The 22,098-nt window shown below is 33.9% G+C and overlaps 1 protein-coding gene across 5 annotated transcripts; it reads left to right on the forward strand.

Moving 5' to 3' along the window:
- The first annotated feature begins 3,591 nt into the window (after positions 1-3,591).
- Positions 3,592-21,895, forward strand: LOC131954310 (phospholipase A and acyltransferase 3). Of its 5 annotated transcripts, none has more exons than XM_059317895.1 (5): positions 3,592-3,679; positions 16,595-16,739; positions 17,441-17,615; positions 19,399-19,528; positions 21,545-21,895. In XM_059317895.1, exons 2-5 carry the CDS (start codon positions 16,610-16,612, stop codon positions 21,713-21,715), a joined length of 606 nt encoding a protein of 201 aa, XP_059173878.1. In that variant the 5' UTR covers positions 3,592-3,679; positions 16,595-16,609; the 3' UTR covers positions 21,716-21,895. The 5 variants fall into 5 exon arrangements, with proteins under 5 accessions (XP_059173878.1, XP_059173876.1, XP_059173875.1 ...); XM_059317893.1 differs by lacking the exon at positions 3,592-3,679 and adding an exon at positions 10,770-10,833; XM_059317892.1 differs by lacking the exon at positions 3,592-3,679 and adding an exon at positions 10,774-10,833 and having other exon boundaries at positions 16,598-16,739.
- The last annotated feature ends 203 nt before the right edge of the window (positions 21,896-22,098 follow it).

The raw sequence follows: 22,098 nt of genomic DNA on the forward strand, positions 1-22,098 counted from the left end.
AATTTGCACTTACATTTTTATTCATTTGTTTTTCTTTTGAAACCTCTGTGTACAGCTAAATAAAGCGCTTTGTTAGAATCACGAGTCACATGATTAGTGTGTAACCCCTTACAGGTATTCTAGCTACGTGGTTCAAGGATATATATAGATTTTTCAAGAAAAGGGTGCGCATACCTGAACAACGTGATAGAAACTATTTCAAATAACAAAACACAAGCATGTACGCTCCGATTACACTTAAGGGCTTACTTGCAATGTGTCTCTCTGTTAGCAAACTGAATATGATTTTTGAACAGTAGGAAAGAATATTTTATATATATATATATATATATATATATATATATATATATATATATATATATATATATATATATATATATATATATATATATATATATATATATATATATATATATATTTACGCGTGTAGGCGTGACCGCGGATACGTAATTGTGTATGTGTGTTTGTGGGTTTTGTGTATGTATGAATGTTAGAATGCTTATGTTTGCGATTGCTTGTGTGTAGATATTAAGGTATTTCAGAGGGAAGGGGGGGTCAGTAATATGATATTTGAAGATGTTTGAAGACCGCTTTCCATTCCCAGGGTGCTTTTGAAATATCAATAAGGGACATAAATACACCAATTTTAAATTGTCTTTGCTTAATAAGTGTGCATTCACTTTTTGCCTCCCCTCCCTTTTACTATTTCGATTTATTTAAAAACACTAGCAGGTGCTACCAAAAGACTTTTTCGACTTCATCTGCTTTATTGCCCATAGATACTGCCTTTTTAGTACTAAACATTTTCTCATTAAACACAACACATTAAGAGTTTATGAGAATTAAGTGTAACATGGTTTAATATTAACGAGAAAACCTGTTATTGTTATCATTGTAAGGGACGTAAGTCTTTAAAGCTAAGTGATAATATTGTTTTATCATTGTACATTCCCCTGTTTAGATGTCGTTTTAATAATTTAACATTTTTTGTCGTAGCTGAAGATGGCGGCCTCGAACAAATGACTTATTACTCGCGTAGCGGTTGGTAATACTTTACGATCTAAAATAGAGTGTGCCGTTCTAAACTAGGTTTGTGCTTATTTCAACGAATTATAGCGGAAATACGCAACGCGCTTAGATTATCTCACATTACGTAGGCCAACTTATATAAAAACATTTCGGCAGTGGGGTTTTCATATATTCAGTCGTGGAGTTCTTACACAGCTAATCAATTATCTTACTAGAATGAAACTTGATCCAAAAAATTAGAAATGTTGCCTTCCACGAGAAAAGTATTTTTTTTATATTTTTGCTACTTTTATAGCATTGATTCTTAAAATATCAAATTTCTGAAATGTTTTTTTTTGTTTTATTTTATTTTCCTACGGCCGCTATGAAGGCAACATTGACAAAAGCAGGATTTAGATCCGTATCGACACTAATGCGAAAGCAACTTCGTCAACTCGATTTTATCCATTAAAAGGGCTGATAACATATTTCGCGTTTAACATAGTGAACATCAATATAACATTCAATTTCTTTCGATACTACTTTTTTTTATATATATTATTGTCTTTAAAAGATTTTAAAAGCTACCATTCGTTTACGATTCACACTCAGCTTCATCATTTTCCGTTCGTACCCGAGACACATGGGGCAGATGGAGTAGAGTTCATCTGCTTTAGAGACCTGGGCATATGAAGGGATAATCTGGCCAGCAGTATGCGCAGCCGCCTTTGTTGCTCTTACGTAAGTTAGGTACCTATCAGAGCTGGGTGGAATCAGAGACGTTTGTCTGATTTGAACCCTGATTCGAAACTAAATGAAGATTTTAAACAGGTAGGGCCTATGCACCACGAGAAATTCAATGAAAGGGATGCAACTATCTCATTTAACCGTTTGTTTTTCGTATTACCATTGTATGTTACTTTTTTTCTAGCTAGTAATAGGTAGTAAATATTCATGGTAATGTACTGCTCAGGTAAAGTGACCAAAAAATGGTGTGCCGTTTTAAAATCTTGAACTAAAATTAATCACACGAAACAAACATCTGATTATAATAATTAGCCAGGGTCGGTGCTAAAGATGTGGAGGAGTGCTATTTGTCTAGGAAGGATTTTACTTGTATAAAGGGGGGTCAGTGCGGAATTAAAAAGAATTTATATGGAAAATATATACTTTTACCAGTTTCCGCCCTCGGGAAATTTAGTCCGCCTCCCACACCCCATCTCCGAAAGTTATACGTGCAACCCCGGAGGAAAATGTCTGAAAGAAACACTGCCCATGCGTTTATATAAAACGCTTTTGTAAAAACATCTTTTATTATCAGAAACGCATATTTTAACCCGTATATGACACGATACACTATTTGGATAAATTAAAATATTAACAACGTGTTGACTGCACAATTTTTTCGCATGTCTTGATTTAAATGTTTAACATTTAAACTGTACTATTTGCCAACTGATCAAAGAAGGGAGACTACTTTTACTTCCACGTTTCATAACTACATAACATGGATTTTCCCCCCTAACAATAAACCTTTATAAACCGATATTACGCTTAACAAAATATATAAAAGACTTTATAATTAGGTATTAAATTCAGAAAGTAAAAAAACCAATATAAAAATGGCTATAATAACAAGCTTTTAAGTGCACTGAAAATAAAATAAAACAACCTTGCTTTCTTTAATACAAGCTCTGGTCGCTAAAATATGTTAGAGTTCTCTTATAGAGAATACATTCTTTTTCATAGGTCAGTTTGTTTATTGAGCTCTTAGTCTTTTAATTTTTAGTCGTAATGGTTAAAGCATTAGTAAGGTTACTCCAAACATATTTTTTTTTTACTTTAATAAAAAGCCTTTTTTTAAAAATAGTTTTTACTTGTGAATTATTTCCCTTGAAATACAAGGATTTAATACTGTGTTGTCAACAAGCGGTGGTCGTTCGGTCTATCATCGTGTGGCTGCTCAATTAAGCGATGCTTGGTGGTCGTTCGGTCTATCGTCGTGTGGTTGCTTAATTAAGCGATGAGGGGGGGGGGGATGCAAATCGAAAGTTTGTCCGCGGGCGCCGGGAAGGGTCACTACGCCTCTGCCCGCGACCCTTAATCTGGTAAAGGGGGAAATCTAACCTCACCCTGTTCGGGTCGTTTTAATTTCTAAAACTGCAGCACTAGTTCATTGCGGTGATTGCACGGGAACATCCGAAACTTGACATACAAAGACTAAATGGATATTTAACAAACTTTAGATCTCCTTTATATCGCCTTTTTTTATTTATTTCTATAATAAAACGCAATTTTTTAAACGAGACCATTGAGGGACTGATTTAGTAGTGACTGATTTTCATAATACAGACATAATAATTAAATTAATTATTTTTTGTTCATTAGCTGCTGACGAAAACAAACACTGGTAGATCTGTAAAATAAAAAACAGACTGGATAATATCATAAGCCGACACCGTCGAGTAGATTCCGCCGAAATATGCGCCCACATTTCACCTCCCTTGAAAGTGCAACTGAAGCGCTGCAACGCAAAAGTACATTTTTACAACCGGATATTACCCTAGTCACGTGACTGGATGCTGTGCGAACGACAAGCCAAACTAACACAGTTGACAGGAGATCACAAATCTTCAGAACCATTTGGGAATTTTATCAAAAGCTGACACAGGTTAGTTTAAAGCTTTATCAGTATACACTTAGTTATACTTTTCTAGTAGCTGCTACGCAATGACAGACTTTTTTAGTTTGTATCGTTTAGAATTCATATTATAAGGGTCTACGACAAAGTCCCGAAAGACACTTGCCCGAATGCCGTTTACCCGAAGGCCGATTTCCTGAATGGACAAATGCCCGAATGGACACTTGCCCGAATGCGACAATATATATATATATATGGATGGGCAAAAATATATATATATATATATGTATATACACACACACACTGCTATGTAGGAATATGATTTAGACCCATACTTGTAACGTGTGTAAGAGCACATTCCTTAGGTCGTTTATTTTTTTATTATTATACTTACGGCATAGTGAGTTTAAGCAGCTAAGATTTGGCGTCTCCCTCAAACAAAAATTATAATAATATGACCGAAAATGTCAATATCAGCGATAAAAAATTCTTGGTGAGATGATCTTGGTACATTATTATAAACTTGGTGGGATGATCTTTGTACACGATTATAAACTTGGTGAGATGATCTTGGTACACCATTATAAACAAGGTGAGATGATCTTGATACACCATTATAAACTTGTTGAGATGATCTTGGTACACCATTATAAACTTAGTGAGATGATCTTGGTACACCATTATAACCTTGGTGAGATGATCTTGGTACACCATTATAAACTTGGAGAGATGATCTTGGTACACCATTATAAACTTGGTGAGATGATCTTGGTACACCATTATAAACTTAGTGAGATGATCTTGGTGCACCATTATAACCTTGGTGAGATGATCTTGGTAGACCATTATAAACTTGGAGAGATGATCTTGGTACACCATTATAAACTTGGTGAGATGATCTTGGTACACCATTATAAACTTGGTGAGATGATCTTGGTGCACCATTATAAACTTGGCGAGATGATCTTGGTACACCATTATAAACTTAGTGAGATTATCTTGGTACACCATTATAAACAAGGTGAGATGATCTTGATACACCATTATAAGCTTGGTGAGATGATCTTGGTACACCATTATAAACTTGGTGAGATGATCTTGGTACACCATTATAAACTTGGTGAGATGATCTTGGTACACCATTATAAACTTGGTGTGATGATCTTTGTTACGGGTCAGTTGTAGGTTAGACTAGAATAGGATAGAATGATCTAGAATTAGGGGAGAGTGAGTGTGTGTGAGTTGAGTTTACCCTAGAATATTGTTAACCCCGGTGTGTTTGTGTATTGTTATCCCAAGGTCGAATGCGGTATAAAAGCTGGAGTGAATGGTTGTCAGGGGTTAGTTAGTTGGCAGGGTTAGGTCGAGGGCTATGTTGTATTGTGATATGTGAGACCTAACAAACGTATCGAACGTTAACCCGAGTCGTTCTTGAATTCGAATCTAACCCGGACGTAACAATCTTGGTACACCATTATAAGCTTGGTGAGATGATATTGGTACACCATTATAAACTTGGTCAAATGATCTTGGTACACAAGTATAAACTTGTTGAGATGATCTTGGTACACCATTATAAACTTGATAAGATGATCTTGGTTCATCATTATAAACTTGGTAAGATGATTTTGGTACATCATTATAAACTTGGTGAGATGATCTTGGTACACCATTATAAACTTGGTGAGATGATCTTGGTACACCATTATAAACTTGGTGAGATTATCTTGGTACACCATTATAAGCTTGGTGAGATGATCTTGGTACAACATTATAAACTTGGAGAGATGATCTTGGGACACCATTATAAACTTAGTGAGATTATCTTGGTACACCATTATAAACTTGGTGAGATGATCTTGGTACACCATTGTAAACTTGGTGTGATGATCTTGTTACACCATTATAAACAAGGTGAGATGATCTTAATATACCATTATAAACTTGTTGAGATGATCTTGGTACACCATTATAAACTTGGTGAGATGATCTTCGTACACCTTTATAAACTTGGTGAGATGATCTTGGTACACCATTATAAACTTGGTGAGATTATCTTGGTACACCATTATAACCTTGGTGAGATGATCTTGGTACACCATTATAAACTTGGAGAGATGATCTTGGTACACCATTATAAACTTGGTGAGATGATCTTGGTACGCCATTATAAACTTGGTGAGATGATCTTGGTGCACCATTATAAACTTGGCGAGATGATCTTGGTACACCATTATAAACTTAGTGAGATTATCTTGGTACACCATTATAAACAAGGTGAGATGATCTTGATACACCATTATAAGCTTGGTGAGATGATCTTGGTACACCATTATAAACTTGGTGAGATGATCTTGGTACATCATTATAAACTTGGTGTGATGATCTTGTTACACCATTATAAACAAGGTGAGCTGATCTTGATATACCATTGTAAACTAGTTGAGATGATCTTGGTACACCATTATAAACTTGGTGAGATTATCTTGGTACACCATTATAAGCTTGGTGAGATGATCTTGGTACACCATTATAAACTTGGAGAGATGATCTTGGTACACCATTATAAACTTGGTGAGATGATCTTGGTACGCCATTATAAACTTGGTGAGATGATCTTGGTGCACCATTATAAACTTGGCGAGATGATCTTGGTACACCATTATAAACTTAGTGAGATTATCTTGGTACACCATTATAAACAAGGTGAGATGATCTTGATACACCATTATAAGCTTGGTGAGATGATCTTGGTACACCATTATAAACTTGGTGAGATGATCTTGGTACACCATTATAAACTTGGTGTGATGATCTTGTTACACCATTATAAACAAGGTGAGATGATCTTGATACACCATTATAAACTTGTTGAGATGATCTTGGTACACCATTATAAACTTGGTGAGATGATCTTGGTACACCTTTATAAACTTGGTGAGATGATCTTGGTACACCATTATAAACTTGGTGAGATTATCTTGGTACACCATTATAACCTTGGTGAGATGATCTTGGTACACCATTATAAACAAGGTGAGATGATCTTGATACACCATTATAAGCTTGGTGAGATGATCTTGGTACATTATTATAAACTTGGTGAGATGATATTGTTACACCATTATAAACTTGGTAAGATGATCTTGGTACATCATTATAAACTTGGTAAGATGATCTTGGTACATCATTATAAACTTGGTGAGATGATCTTGGTACACCATTATAAACTTGGTGAGATGATCTTGGTACACCATTATAAACTTGGTGAGATGATCTTGGTACATTATTATAAACTTGGTGAGATGATCTTGGTACACAATTATAAACTTGGTGTGATGATCTTGTTACACCATTATAAACAAGGTGAGATGATCTTGATACACCATTATAAACTTGTTGAGATGATCTTGGTACACCATTATAAACTTGGTGAGATGATCTTGGTACACCTTTATAAACTTGGTGAGATGATCTTGGTACACCATTATAAACTTGGTGAGATTATCTTGGTACACCATTATAACCTTGGTGAGATGATCTTGGTACACCATTATAAACAAGGTGAGATGATCTTGATACACCATTATAAGCTTGGTGAGATGATCTTGGTACATTATTATAAACTTGGTGAGATGATATTGGTACACCATTATAAACTTGGTAAGATGATCTTGGTACATCATTATAAACTTGGTAAGATGATCTTGGTACATCATTATAAACTTGGTGAGATGATCTTGGTACACCATTATAAACTTGGTGAGATGATCTTGGTACACCATTATAAACTTGGTGAGATGATCTTGGTACATTATTATAAACTTGGTGAGATGATCTTGGTACACAATTATAAACTTGGAGAGATGATCTTGGTACACTATTATAAACTTGGTGATATGATCTTGGTACACTATTATAAACTTGGTGAGATGATCTTGGTACACTATTATAAACTTGGTGAGATGATCTTGGTACACCATTATAAACTTGATAAGATGATCTTGGTTCATCATTATAAACTTGGTAAGATGATTTTGGTACATCATTATAAACTTGGTGAGATGATCTTGGTACACCATTATAAACTTGGTGAGATGATCTTGGTACACCATTATAAACTTGGTGAGATTATCTTGGTACACCATTATAAGCTTGGTGAGATGATCTTGGTACAACATTATAAACTTGGAGAGATGATCTTGGGACACCATTATAAACTTAGTGAGATTATCTTGGTACACCATTATAAACTTGGTGAGATGATCTTGGTACACCATTGTAAACTTGGTGTGATGATCTTGTTACACCATTATAAACAAGGTGAGATGATCTTAATATACCATTATAAACTTGTTGAGATGATCTTGGTACACCATTATAAACTTGGTGAGATGATCTTCGTACACCTTTATAAACTTGGTGAGATGATCTTGGTACACCATTATAAACTTGGTGAGATTATCTTGGTACACCATTATAACCTTGGTGAGATGATCTTGGTACACCATTATAAACTTGGAGAGATGATCTTGGTACACCATTATAAACTTGGTGAGATGATCTTGGTGCGCCATTATAAACTTGGTGAGATGATCTTGGTGCACCATTATAAACTTGGCGAGATGATCTTGGTACACCATTATAAACTTAGTGAGATTATCTTGGTACACCATTATAAACAAGGTGAGATGATCTTGATACACCATTATAAGCTTGGTGAGATGATCTTGGTACACCATTATAAACTTGGTGAGATGATCTTGGTACATCATTATAAACTTGGTGTGATGATCTTGTTACACCATTATAAACAAGGTGAACTGATCTTGATATACCATTGTAAACTAGTTGAGATGATCTTGGTACACCATTATAAACTTGGTGAGATTATCTTGGTACACCATTATAAGCTTGGTGAGATGATCTTGGTACACCATTATAAACTTGGAGAGATGATCTTGGTACACCATTATAAACTTGGTGAGATGATCTTGGTACGCCATTATAAACTTGGTGAGATGATCTTGGTGCACCATTATAAACTTGGCGAGATGATCTTGGTACACCATTATAAACTTAGTGAGATTATCTTGGTACACCATTATAAACAAGGTGAGATGATCTTGATACACCATTATAAGCTTGGTGAGATGATCTTGGTACACCATTATAAACTTGGTGAGATGATCTTGGTACACCATTATAAACTTGGTGTGATGATCTTGTTACACCATTATAAACAAGGTGAGATGATCTTGATACACCATTATAAACTTGTTGAGATGATCTTGGTACACCATTATAAACTTGGTGAGATGATCTTGGTACACCTTTATAAACTTGGTGAGATGATCTTGGTACACCATTATAAACTTGGTGAGATTATCTTGGTACACCATTATAACCTTGGTGAGATGATCTTGGTACACCATTATAAACAAGGTGAGATGATCTTGATACACCATTATAAGCTTGGTGAGATGATCTTGGTACATTATTATAAACTTGGTGAGATGATATTGGTACACCATTATAAACTTGGTAAGATGATCTTGGTACATCATTATAAACTTGGTAAGATGATCTTGGTACATCATTATAAACTTGGTGAGATGATCTTGGTACACCATTATAAACTTGGTGAGATGATCTTGGTACACCATTATAAACTTGGTGAGATGATCTTGGTACATTATTATAAACTTGGTGAGATGATCTTGGTACACAATTATAAACTTGGTGTGATGATCTTGTTACACCATTATAAACAAGGTGAGATGATCTTGATACACCATTATAAACTTGTTGAGATGATCTTGGTACACCATTATAAACTTGGTGAGATGATCTTGGTACACCTTTATAAACTTGGTGAGATGATCTTGGTACACCATTATAAACTTGGTGAGATTATCTTGGTACACCATTATAACCTTGGTGAGATGATCTTGGTACACCATTATAAACAAGGTGAGATGATCTTGATACACCATTATAAGCTTGGTGAGATGATCTTGGTACATTATTATAAACTTGGTGAGATGATATTGGTACACCATTATAAACTTGGTAAGATGATCTTGGTACATCATTATAAACTTGGTAAGATGATCTTGGTACATCATTATAAACTTGGTGAGATGATCTTGGTACACCATTATAAACTTGGTGAGATGATCTTGGTACACCATTATAAACTTGGTGAGATGATCTTGGTACATTATTATAAACTTGGTGAGATGATCTTGGTACACAATTATAAACTTGGAGAGATGATCTTGGTACACTATTATAAACTTGGTGATATGATCTTGGTACACTATTATAAACTTGGTGAGATGATCTTGGTACACTATTATAAACTTGGTGAGATGATCTTGGTACACCATTATAAACTTGGTGTGATGATCTTGGTACACATTTTTTTATCTTTGTGAGATGATCTTGGTACACCATCATAAACTTGATTTGTCGATATTTACACACGAATTGTCCCACTTCTTAACAAGATAACGCTTTGAGAGTGTAATAAATCATTGATTAAAAGTAGCATATTAACAATGATATTGACATGGGCGTCCGCAATATAGAAGTCGCATGTGCAATGTGCACCAACCAGAGTTTTTATCAGACATCTTTCTACGTGGCATGTGAGGGGGGGGGGGGGTACATGATATTCCGACACGAATTTAGACAAAAAGCCTACTAAATTTAAGAATACGTATTTTTATATACATAATTTTTTTTTCTATCTTGATCGGGAAAGGGGGTCGGATGAGTGCACAAGCTCATTGATTCGTCCCTCCCCTCCTACTTGAACCCCTCGGAAGAGATGTCGGAAAGATGAAACAACTACCGTAAATGACGACTATATGGCTAATTAGAATACGTTTAAAAAATAAAAAATCGACGAATTCGACAGTGAAGTTTAAAAACTTTCCATTGCAATGCATGCTTAAGTTTTCATTTCTAACACATTTTTTATCAGATATCTTTTATCATATACGCCTATAACAGTGACCTCTCTTTCTGGTGTATCGAAAGAATCTTTTCGTAGCTTTCCTAGAATTAACTCCCCTTATCTTTGAAACTGAAACTAAATTTATGTTTTGTTTTCAATAGATTGCAAATGATAAATCTTTTGTAGCGTTCATCACATCCTGTAAGGTTTATGTAAGCTAGTTAGTGTTTGTATTTATTCCAGGTTGGTAGATGTATGTCGCTTATATATATATATATATATATATATATATATATATATATATATATATATATATATATATATATATATATATATATATATATATATATATAAAATATATATATATATATATATATATATATATATATATATATATATATATATATATATATATATATATATACATATATATATGTATTTTATATACATGTGTGTAATTAGTGATTTAAATGTATATAAAGACTGTATGTACCACTATAATGTTATTGTTATCACAATAAAACAAATACAGTTTCCTCCAAAAAAATTTAAATGATGACATAACTCGTTAAATTATTGTGACCGAATTCATTGAGGTGTTTTGACAATATCTAGTAAATAGTTTAAGCAACGGATTCACGCAAGAAAGTCAAGTGACTTTCTTAAACATGGCGTTTTGTTGCGGCAGATACAGTAAACTTTATCACGTTCTGTGACATAGGAGTCAAAAGCGATGTTGTGGTCAGGACAATGACTTTACCTTCCATAATCAGTGTTTTTTTAGACATTTTTCCATGAATAGCACTTCAAACTTTTAGTTGCGGAGGGGGTGAGCATGTAAATTTTCTGGGGGGTCGGATATTGGTTTAAGTGTGTTTGTTTTCTATTTCGTGCAGAAGAATGGGAAGGGGTGGTACAATTTTTAGGTCGAAACATTGACTGTGCGTCATTGATTGTGGAATAGATGGAAAAACTAAAATTAAGTTTCCGACTCGGGGGGGGGGGGGGGGTTAGCCTATACAGTTTTTTAAAACAAGATTACATTGCTTTCTTTATACTCGAGAAAGTATAAAACATGTCAAATGCATGATCGCATTGAAAATGTCATCATCCTTACAGTTATATAAGAATATACGGTACCAGTAAAAGAGTTGTGTATTACTCGAGCTCAAATTCAATGAAATTTAATACTTTTTAAAAATGTTCTTTTTTTAAAAATGTAAGTCATTCTAAGCTTGTGGTGTTGCGATTCATGCTTTGAAACTCTGACAGCTGCTCAAGTAAACGTTTGTTGGGTACGGTTTTATTTAAGACTTTTGTCTCCAATAAAATTCCCTGACGGTCTACGGGTAGTTCACTTGTTTCTGTGACCTCGGCATATGAAGGGATAGTGTGGTCAGCTCTATGCCCTGCTGTCTTTACTTACCCTAACGTGAATTAGGTACCCATCAGAGTTGGGTGGAGATAGGGACGTTCGACTGACTTGACCCCAGTGTTTCTTCTAGACTTTCTTCTGCCTGTCTGGTTTATATGGCTGTTGGTTTGTATGTTACTTCAAAATTACTTTAAAACATAATGTATTCTTCGCTCTTTGTTTTACTATTTATTTATTACGAGGTCAGAGGCTTAGCTAGGGGAGGGCTAGTGGGGCGGAATTGAAAAGAATGCTGAGCTACATTTCTAAATTTAAAAAGGTCGAAGTAAAAAAAAATGTGACTGCTACCTATTTGTATTATTTATTATTTGTATTACTATTTATCAATTGCGTGACAGCAAAATACAAACTGTTAAAGGACACGGACTAATAAAAAAAGCTTCCCCGAACATTTAAAGTGTGTATGTGTGTGTGTGGGTTGGGTGCTATTCCCTGACTTGAATAACTATAGACAAACCAGGAGGGGGTGCACATTTTCTTAGTTCGCCTGAGGCACCCAAATAGGTCGCATCGCCTCTGTTCTAGATACAAATCTAGGCGTCAAGATAATCTGGTTATACAGGGAATTGCCTAGTAAAAGGAACCTTTAGCTGGTTCAAGTGGGAAACCTCACCGAACGTCAACGCTGTTCGGGTAATTCCGATTTTGGCGATTGCAGCGCAACATTTCATTTCGAAACGTGACAATAAATAAAATGCTAAACGAAAGAGAGACGCATCGATATTTAGCAAACAACGTTATCGGTACTTGTGTTACCACGTCCTCTCTGACAATCTCTGCATTTATTTATTGCTATCATAAAACACAAATAATTAAATATCCGAGAACATGTAGGCCCTAGTTCAGGGGTCGGCAACCTGCGGCTCGCGAGCCGCATGCGGCTCTTTTGATATCAAGATGCGGCTCTCCAGCTCCTTGCACAAATACTAATAATCTTACTTAAAAAAATAAAATATTTGAAACAAAAAAATGTTCGTGGCTCTTTAAAACCAGGGAAATTTTGAAAATTGTAACTTTTGGCTCTTCCGATCCAAAAGGTTGCCGACCCCTGCCCTAGTTCCTTATTACTTAGGGGCAGACTGATAGTTTTTGAGAGAGTATGTACCGACTGATAATGTATGGAATGATCATGTCGGGACTTATTATGTAGGTACTGATGATTTAGAAAAGATTATTATAATCGATTTGTATAACAAGGTCGTGATCATTACATTAAGATTGACTGCATTTATTAAAAAAACGTTATTAGTCTTTGTTTAAAGAATATCCCCCGTTGTAAAGTCTGTAGATTCTGGAAGTATAAACAACTATTTTGTCTTTTCTAATTTACGTTTTGTAATCGGCTTTGTGTTTCTGCAATTTCAATTAAATTTACCTGATGTGTTTAAGTGTATATTTTACCATTCCTTCATTATCTAGTATGGTAATACGGTTCCATGAGTAATGATCTCAGGATAAATAATCCCAGACAAAATATGTCAGATTTGTCCTGTCTCCGTTAATACACTTTCTGCTGTCCTACTGATTTGGAAAATATCTGCATGTGCCTACTATCTTGAGCCATATTAACGCTTCTAAAATTGTGTTATTTTTCTTTATATTTATTTAGATAGTTTACTCCCATATATTTGCATTGTTTAAAAATAGGTTCAACTATATTTATATTCGTATTATGTACTCGATGCCTTACACAGAATGACAAATAAAATTCCTGACTGTCAGGAAATATCGAAGGGAAGTAAAAAGTGTTTGGTGAGACAGTTGACCTAAGTAATGGATTGGTAGTGATTGATGTAAGCAGAACTTGTACTGATGCTAAAGCGGTTTGACATTGTGATAAAAAGGCGCTTCTTTCTTCATAGCGTTTAGGTAGACACTGAAGAATATACCAACCAGTGGCGTTATTCGGTATTTATTATGTATTTAAAGGGTATCAGTTTATTTCTATTTTTCACAATTTTAATATCTAAATCCTCTTAAATACTTATACCATGTTTGGCACATGAAAGTAAGTATTAAACGGTAAAAACAAGGGTTGAAAACTATTTTGGTTGTCCTGGAAACCCGAAAAAAAACCCCTGCCTTTTTTAATGTTTCGGTACTTTTAAAAACGTTAAGGCTTTTTTTTATTTATGCCCTTAAAGCAATCAAATTTGAACGGCTTATATTTCATTATATTTTAAAACTTTGTCACGACAACTTTTTAAAAAATTTACTGGTCAGAATTCTACAAGGTCTGAAAAATCGTACTCTTTTTAGTTTGCAAAATGTGCATATTTACAATGCACTTTTTTTTCTGTGAAAGCCATGCTAGTTCCCTTGTGACTAAAGCTTCCTTTTTGCAGGAAGAACAATTTCTGAAAATATGATGGTGTAAAACTTCATTTTCGCTTCATTGGTGTTGCCTTTTTCTCCACGTCCCTACCACCCATCCCACCCCGACCTGCAGGCCGGTTTTGGTGTTTGAAAGCAAATCGTCGCTTGCTTCACGGATCGTAGCTCAAATAACCCTCGTATGCTAGGGCACTCGTATGTAGACGTACTACTGTACTATAAAAAAGTGAGAATTGAGCTCGCTCTAAAAAAGTTTCGTATATTCCTATATAACACTAAGAATTTAGATACCATTTCTAGACGGGCTATAAAAAAGTAGAAGTATGTGACAAACTGGTTGATTTCTGAGACGACGCAAAAAATAATGTACTTTATAAAAGAAAATAAAGATTTTCTTTACATATATAAAAATGAACAATTTAAATAACTAAAAATAAATCATGGGTGGCTACATTATGTATTGAATACCAATACTAGATATTAAGAAACTTTTATTTTTATTTTCCCTTACCTTATTTTAAAAAAAAAATAATAATTCATTAATAAAACAAGTTAATAAAAAGTCTAGTGACAATTTAAGCGCAATTTCCTTAATTAATTTTTTGTGACCAAATGAAAGGATATTTTTGAAAACTTTCGTCGGCAATATTGTTTAAAATTATGGCAGGAATCGATTGGTAAATGTTTCAAGTCGCTAAGTGGTCTGGTTGCCGAGATATAGGCCAAAAACTGCATTTTTTAGGGTTTTTGGCTTTTCCGGGAAATCCAGGAAGGTATTCAGGGAATTTTTTTGGCCCACAATTATCCTCGGAACTTGCTTAACATATTTGCTTTTGGAACAACTAGTCCTCGATATTGCTTCGTTGAGGAGGAGATACGACTTAAAGCTGCGCACATCCATCCATCCATCCATCCATCCATCCATCCAGAAATAACGAGTTAATAATCGCAATTGTCCAGTATGGAAATTGCGCTAAAAAACTAGGCATCAGATTTGATGTCGGATTGCATTGTCATCATGCCTTGACCCACATTCCAAGTTTAAAACGTATCGGCAGTTAGAAGTGCTCAAAACTTCCTTGTTTGGCAATTTCGATCTATAACGGAGCACGACAGAAAGATGAAGCAGGTTAAATAAAAGCTTGTAAAAAAGAACAAAATCTGAAGGTTGTATAGGTTTCTGATATAGATTTTAGTGCTACTCCATAAAAAAGTGGTAGAAATCTAGGATTAGGATTTAAAATGTATACATTAAATCAGTGGCGTCGTTAGGTCGGGTATGACCCGGTGCGGTACTTCGTGGTGTAACCCCCCCTAGAAATAAAGCGTATATATATATATATATATATATATATATATATATATATATATATATATATATATATATATATATATATATATGTGTGTGTGTGTGTGTGTGTGTGTGTGTGTGTGCGTATGTGTCGGCCTACATAGGCCTACATAGGCCTACATAGGCCTATGATTCAAATATATGCCACATACACGTACATGTATGTATTTAAGCTTTAATCACTGCAGACTTAATAGAAGCGATATTTATCTAAAGTCTGTTAATAATACAGTTGGATGTAGCATCGTTTTCTTTATAGTTAGCACGATTACGTCATGGTGTCACCACCAACCTCTTGTAATAATTGTCACTTTGTACGTAAAATAAGTTTTAACTTTAATTAATCATTAATGGAGCTGGCAAAAAGGCATTTTTCTTCTGTATATATTGCACTTTTATTACCTAGGTGTCACCCCATAAATGGTTTCACCTGGTGAGATCCGCACCTCGCCCCGCCCTCGCTTCGCCTCTGCATTAAATTTCGTCCACCCAGCTGAAACGTTGAAAATGTTAGTCTCGATGTCTATTTTTCGCACGATTACAATACTTCCTACATACTCAGCATATGGGAAAGTAATTTTTAAAATAAATACGATACTTCATGATGATTATTTCTTTTTAAAACGGCATATATTATTCCGTATACTTAAAGTACGTGTGACATTTTAAATGTATTAATGCGTGATAAAAAATCCCATTATCAAAGACAATTTAACTGTCTTAACTGATAGCTATTTTTAAAAATTTTGAATGACGAACATGAGTTTACAAATAAAACTAGCCAAGATTGTATATAGCAAATTATTAATTATAAAATTAATAAATAAATAACTTGACAAAAAGTATTGTAACATATCTCAGTAGCCTGTACTTACCATGGCCAACGACAGAATGAATGTGGTTGAATTCAACCGGCAACAAAACCGATCATTACTCAAGAGTCTTGAGCCTGGCGATCTAATCAAAGTTAAAAGTGGACTCTTCTACCATTGGTGCGTCTTTATTGGTAAGCTGCATCAACATTTTGGCCTTGTAAATTATGAAATTGTGTTTATATATTTGTTCAAACTTATATATGTATATATATATATATATATATATATATATATATATATATATATATATATATGTAAGGATGCCTCATGTAAGGATGCGAGGCATGAACGCTCAGTGCAAATCTTCAGAGAAGAATCTAGGCCCTGGAAATACGATATCTGAAGAAATCCGAAAATATTATCATTAAAGCGACTGGTCCCTTTTAGCGTCTGCTAAGTATAGTCAAAACCAGACTATTGAGTTGGTATTGGCATGTTGGCATGTCAACAAATCAAACAGTCTATCGCTGTCCAAAACAATATGGCAAAGCACTGAACCAGGAAGAAGAAGAAGGGGAAGGCAAAGAAAGACGACACTGGATGGATGATATCAAGGATTGGACGGGGCTTCCAGTCTGAAAACTAATCAGAGCAGCAGAGGACAGAGATGTATGGCGGCCCGTCTCAGACCGAATCAAAAGTGGCAGAGGACAGATGTGGAAGATTTATGAAGTCTACTGTGGTGCCCAAATCAGCAAGATAAAGGTTAAGGGACGAGGATTAATAGCATATATATATATATATATATATATATATATATATATATATATATATATATATATATAAATATTGATAGTAATTCGATTTATCACATATTTTATGTAACTTACAGGCGATGCCGAGGTTGTTCACGTGGCAGGTTACAATTTGGAGTCGGCGAATTCGACTAGTAGTTTTACGGGACTGTTAAATGGGTATACATGGAGTCTAGTAAAAAAAGAGAATATTTGGAAAGTCGTGAAAAACAATCTAATGGAGAAGGACAACCAAATGGATAAAAACCGCACGTGAGATTTAATATTATACCTAAACTACAGACCCATTATCCTCCTTTCTTGCTCGTTGACATAGAATCTTACAATATTCTTCAACCATACGTTTATGTTATTATGTGATAGTAGTCATATGAAATTTGAATGTGTAACAGCATATAATTTGTGCATATATCAAGTTTCAATATCGACACTAATTGAAACATAAATTTATTGGTCAATTTCTCCATCTCTCTGTTAAATTTATTCTTGTTCCAGTATATCTTCTTTATATTTTGACTTCAGGCTTCGTAGGAGTTCTGCAATGTATGCGTTCTCTCCAGTGTTACTTGTTTAGTTGACTAACTTGTTGATAATGATTGGTTCGCTGTCAACAGATAGACTTATTGTATCTTGATTACTGCCATTCCCCGATGGTCTTATGTTATTTGTTTCACTGCCATTATCTGATGGTATTATGTTATTTTTTTCACTTTCATTATCTGATGGTCTTATGTTATTTTTTCACTGCCATTATCTGATAGTCTTATGTTATTGTCTGTTTTGCTCACCAGAGTATGATTCAACAAAAACTCAATCTGATTAATAAACGTTGAAATTTCTCTAACCTTGAAATTTTTGTTTAGTCCTATCTCCATTTTCTCCCTGGGTTTCAAATCTTCGTATATTATGTTAATGAGCTCTTTATTCATGTGTGTGTCGATATTAGAAATATTTCCTTCGTCAATGTGTACTTTAAATTCTGCCGTTTCAATTTCTAGTTTTAGTTCTTCTGTTTCTGAGTTGACTTTTATTTCTATTATTTCTTGTTCATGTTCTTGGTTTTGTAGCAGCCATTTTTCTCTTTCCCTTGCTACCTGTATTTCGGCCATTATTTGTTTGTTTTCTTTTTTCTATTTGTTTTTCCTTCAACAATCTATCCTTCGATTCCAATTCTATCTCTATCTTCACTCTTTCTAGGACCCTCTGTGCGTCAATTTCCATTTGTTTTAATTTTATTTGTAATGCGGCATCTGCTGTCTTTCTGATGCTGTCCACTTTTTCTCTGTCATACTTTTTTTTGCCAAGGGGTTAAAGCTAGAATTTTGTATTGTGTGTGTGTTCGAATCCCGGACAGGCCCTCAATCTGTTACAATCGGATCCTTTAAGGATATGTATTTTGGGCTCGTTGGAGCCAGGTAAAACAATTGTAAATAAACATAATACATAAAGAGACTTTGTATAATTTAATGGTAATTTTCACTAACAACAAGAAACATGACAATTAGGAAACGGACGAGTAGGTACACTGTTGACACCACACCACATTGCTTCACACACTGCTTCGTTCACACACTTATTTTTTACGCTAGCACACCACTTTTATTGGGAGGCACTCTCACACACACTCTATCCGTGCCTATACATTTTCGCTATAGACATCTACGTCACAATATATATATATATATATATATATATATATATATATATATATATATATATATATATATATATATATATATATATATATATATTTATACATATATATATATATACATATATATATATATATATATATATATATATATATATATATATATACATATATATATATATATATATATATATATATATATATATATATATATATATATATATATATATATATGTATATATATATATATATATAATATATATATATATATGTATATATATATATATATATATATATATATGTATATATATATATATATATATATATATATATATATATATATATACTATAATTAGATATAATGGGCATTTTATTTGTTAATAGACCTTTCGCTGGTGATGAAGTTGTTTCGAGGGCACTTAGCAAAATAGGTTACATCAAATACCACGCTGTATTGAAAAACTGCGAACACTTTGCAAAATGGTGTAGAAATAACACGGAGGAAAGTTCACAGGTACTGTAGAATTTACCATTTATTTAAGTTTAAAGTTGATGTAAAATATTGGGAAACAATTTTAACCCGTTTAAGCTCAGTTTATGATGTATAAACCCAGCAGATGAAGCCCTTATAATATGTCTCCTTAGAAAAGAAACAAATGTTATCTATACTCGCATCCATTGATAAAGTATTCATAAATGAAATTTTTATTATAGTTTTCTAAGTGCGCCTATCCTAATATATAATGGCCCCGTGCGCACTTCTCTCTCTCTCTCTCTCTCTCTCTCTCTTCTCTCTCTCTCTCTCTCTCTTCTCTCTCTCTCTCTCTCTCTCTCTCTCATCTCTCTCTCTCTCTGTCATGATTTCCCACGACATAACTTTCAGGACATGCAGCGATAACCATCATGAAGAACTTTATACGGACTTGTGGTTGAAAATAATATGTAGATTGTTTTAAATGTAGAACCACAATTTTATAAAAAATAAAGGCCTATTCGAATGTAGAAAAACAATTTTATTTATGCAACCGGAAAAGTGTTTAAACTTGGGACAAGAACGCATTTAACAATATACGTCGCTTATTGTTTACACTAAAAAAAGAACACGAAACTGTTGACGTCATCTTCCGAGTTTAGAATAAAAAGAAATGAACTATTTCATTCAAATATGTTTTAGAGCTATGTACGCTATGAAATGTATACAATACGATTTTCTCGGCCTAAACTTAAAAAAAAAATATTTTATCTTTTTGGATTCTAGATCTAGATATTCTAGATCATCTAGATCTAGAGATTTTAGATGAACTAGATCTGGAGATTCTAGATCTAGATCTAGATGATCCAGATCTACGGAAAAACTAGACTTACACAGATGTAGACCCTATTTAGATCTAGAATCTATTCAAATAGTACATTTCTATACTAAAGTATTTCAGGCCTTAATTACTTTATTGAAATCTTTGTTTATCTATGCAATTTGCTAATCTCTATAATATATAAAGCTAAGTTGTCGGGTGCCTGATAGGGCACTTCCCGGCGCCGCATGCGCTTTAAATTTGGCAGGATCTTGACTTGGGCGACAGAACACGGGGGCCGGTTGGCCGAAAAGTCTACGATGAGGGGGTCAAAACTGACCTCGACTGACCGGCGCCTTATATGGGCAAATTAATTAAGCATTGAAATTCTCAATGTTTTCGAAAGCCTAAGCGAAGCTGGGCAGCATGCCTAGTATAATATAATCTGTACAATTTCTTATCTTCTACTTCGTTCTTAATTTTAGTGTTGGAAGGGATCCCCTTCAATACAATTAAGGATACGTGTCAACTGGTTATACGCCATTGAGTCCACTGACTCCGATTTCAGCCTTCTTTTCTATTTGGATTTGCTTCCATAGCCTTTGTCCAACCAAGAACAAATTACAAGGCAGCAGTTGTTTGATTTTGGAGCTCTCCTAACGAGCCTCATATGCACGAGGGTTTGAACTCAAGAGTTTTCGGTTTAGCAACCATAAGCTTTACCGACTCAGCCACGCCTACCCCACTTCAATTCCTTATAATTCTTTTGAAGTTTTAACCATCATTCGTTTTTAGTATGCTCAGATCTAAAAAAAAAATGAAGTACTAGGCGACGTTTATTGGTTTTGATAAAATATATTTGAAGATTTCGGTTAGTTTTTTTATTAGTCACGGACAGTCTGAATTTTTACATTTAAAATGTAAAAACCGAAATTGAACACGTTTTTAAATGTGTGATCTCGGCACTTTCTAATCTCAGCGAAAAAAAGCCAAGCATTGGGTTGAGGGTGTTAAATACGCTTTCATTGCACAGCGAGATAAATAATCATTAACGAGCTCATAATTTCATGCCTGGTTCCACTTGTTTTCTCCGGAAATATATGTATATATATATATTTTTCATTTATTTATTTAGCTATTTGTACTTTTTTTAAATCGAGATACGTCTAAATATATACTACTTTAATGTTTTAACAAAAAAAAATGATTAAAGTAGGTGTCTGCCTTTTTCATCACAGAGCCAAATAGCTGTACTGGGCACTGCAGTTAGTGGATTTGTTGTCGGGGGTCCATTAGGAGCACTGTTTGCAGGGGCATCTGCCATTGCCAAGCTGCTATACGACGTAGCACAAGATGAAAAAGAAGAAAAGGAAACCAGTGTCTATATGTACAAAAATCGTTACATGTAAATTAAGATTCGGCTTGTTTCATTGTTACATGTGTTGTAGCCGTGTAATACCGAATTACATATATGGCACACACATCATCACTTACACAAACATAAGCAACATACAATCACATGCACAAACACACATATCATCGTCATATATATAATATACATTTATATACATGTATATATATATATATATATATATATTACATATATATATATATATATATATATATATATATATATGTATATATATGTATATATATATATATATATATATATATATATATATATATATATATATATATATATATATATATATATATATATATATATGACAGTCTGTCCATCACTATACAGTTAGTCTGCATATTTTATTTATTTTAATTACTGTTTAAAAAA

This window comes from Physella acuta, unplaced genomic scaffold (genome assembly GCF_028476545.2).
Source record: "Physella acuta isolate Inbredline_101_S28 unplaced genomic scaffold, ASM2847654v3 ptg000988l, whole genome shotgun sequence".
Lineage (NCBI taxonomy): Eukaryota > Metazoa > Mollusca > Gastropoda > Physidae > Physella > Physella acuta.

Excerpts from the sequence above, each read along its gene's own strand:
- LOC131954310 (XM_059317895.1), top strand. The coding sequence starts at position 16,610 with ATGGCCAACGACAGAATGAATGTGGTTGAATTCAACCGGCAACAAAAC. Across the intron at positions 16,740-17,440 it reads CCATTGGTGCGTCTTTATTG|GCGATGCCGAGGTTGTTCAC; the intron begins GTAAGCTGCATC and ends TGTAACTTACAG. Across the intron at positions 17,616-19,398 it reads CAAATGGATAAAAACCGCAC|ACCTTTCGCTGGTGATGAAG; the intron begins GTGAGATTTAAT and ends ATTTGTTAATAG.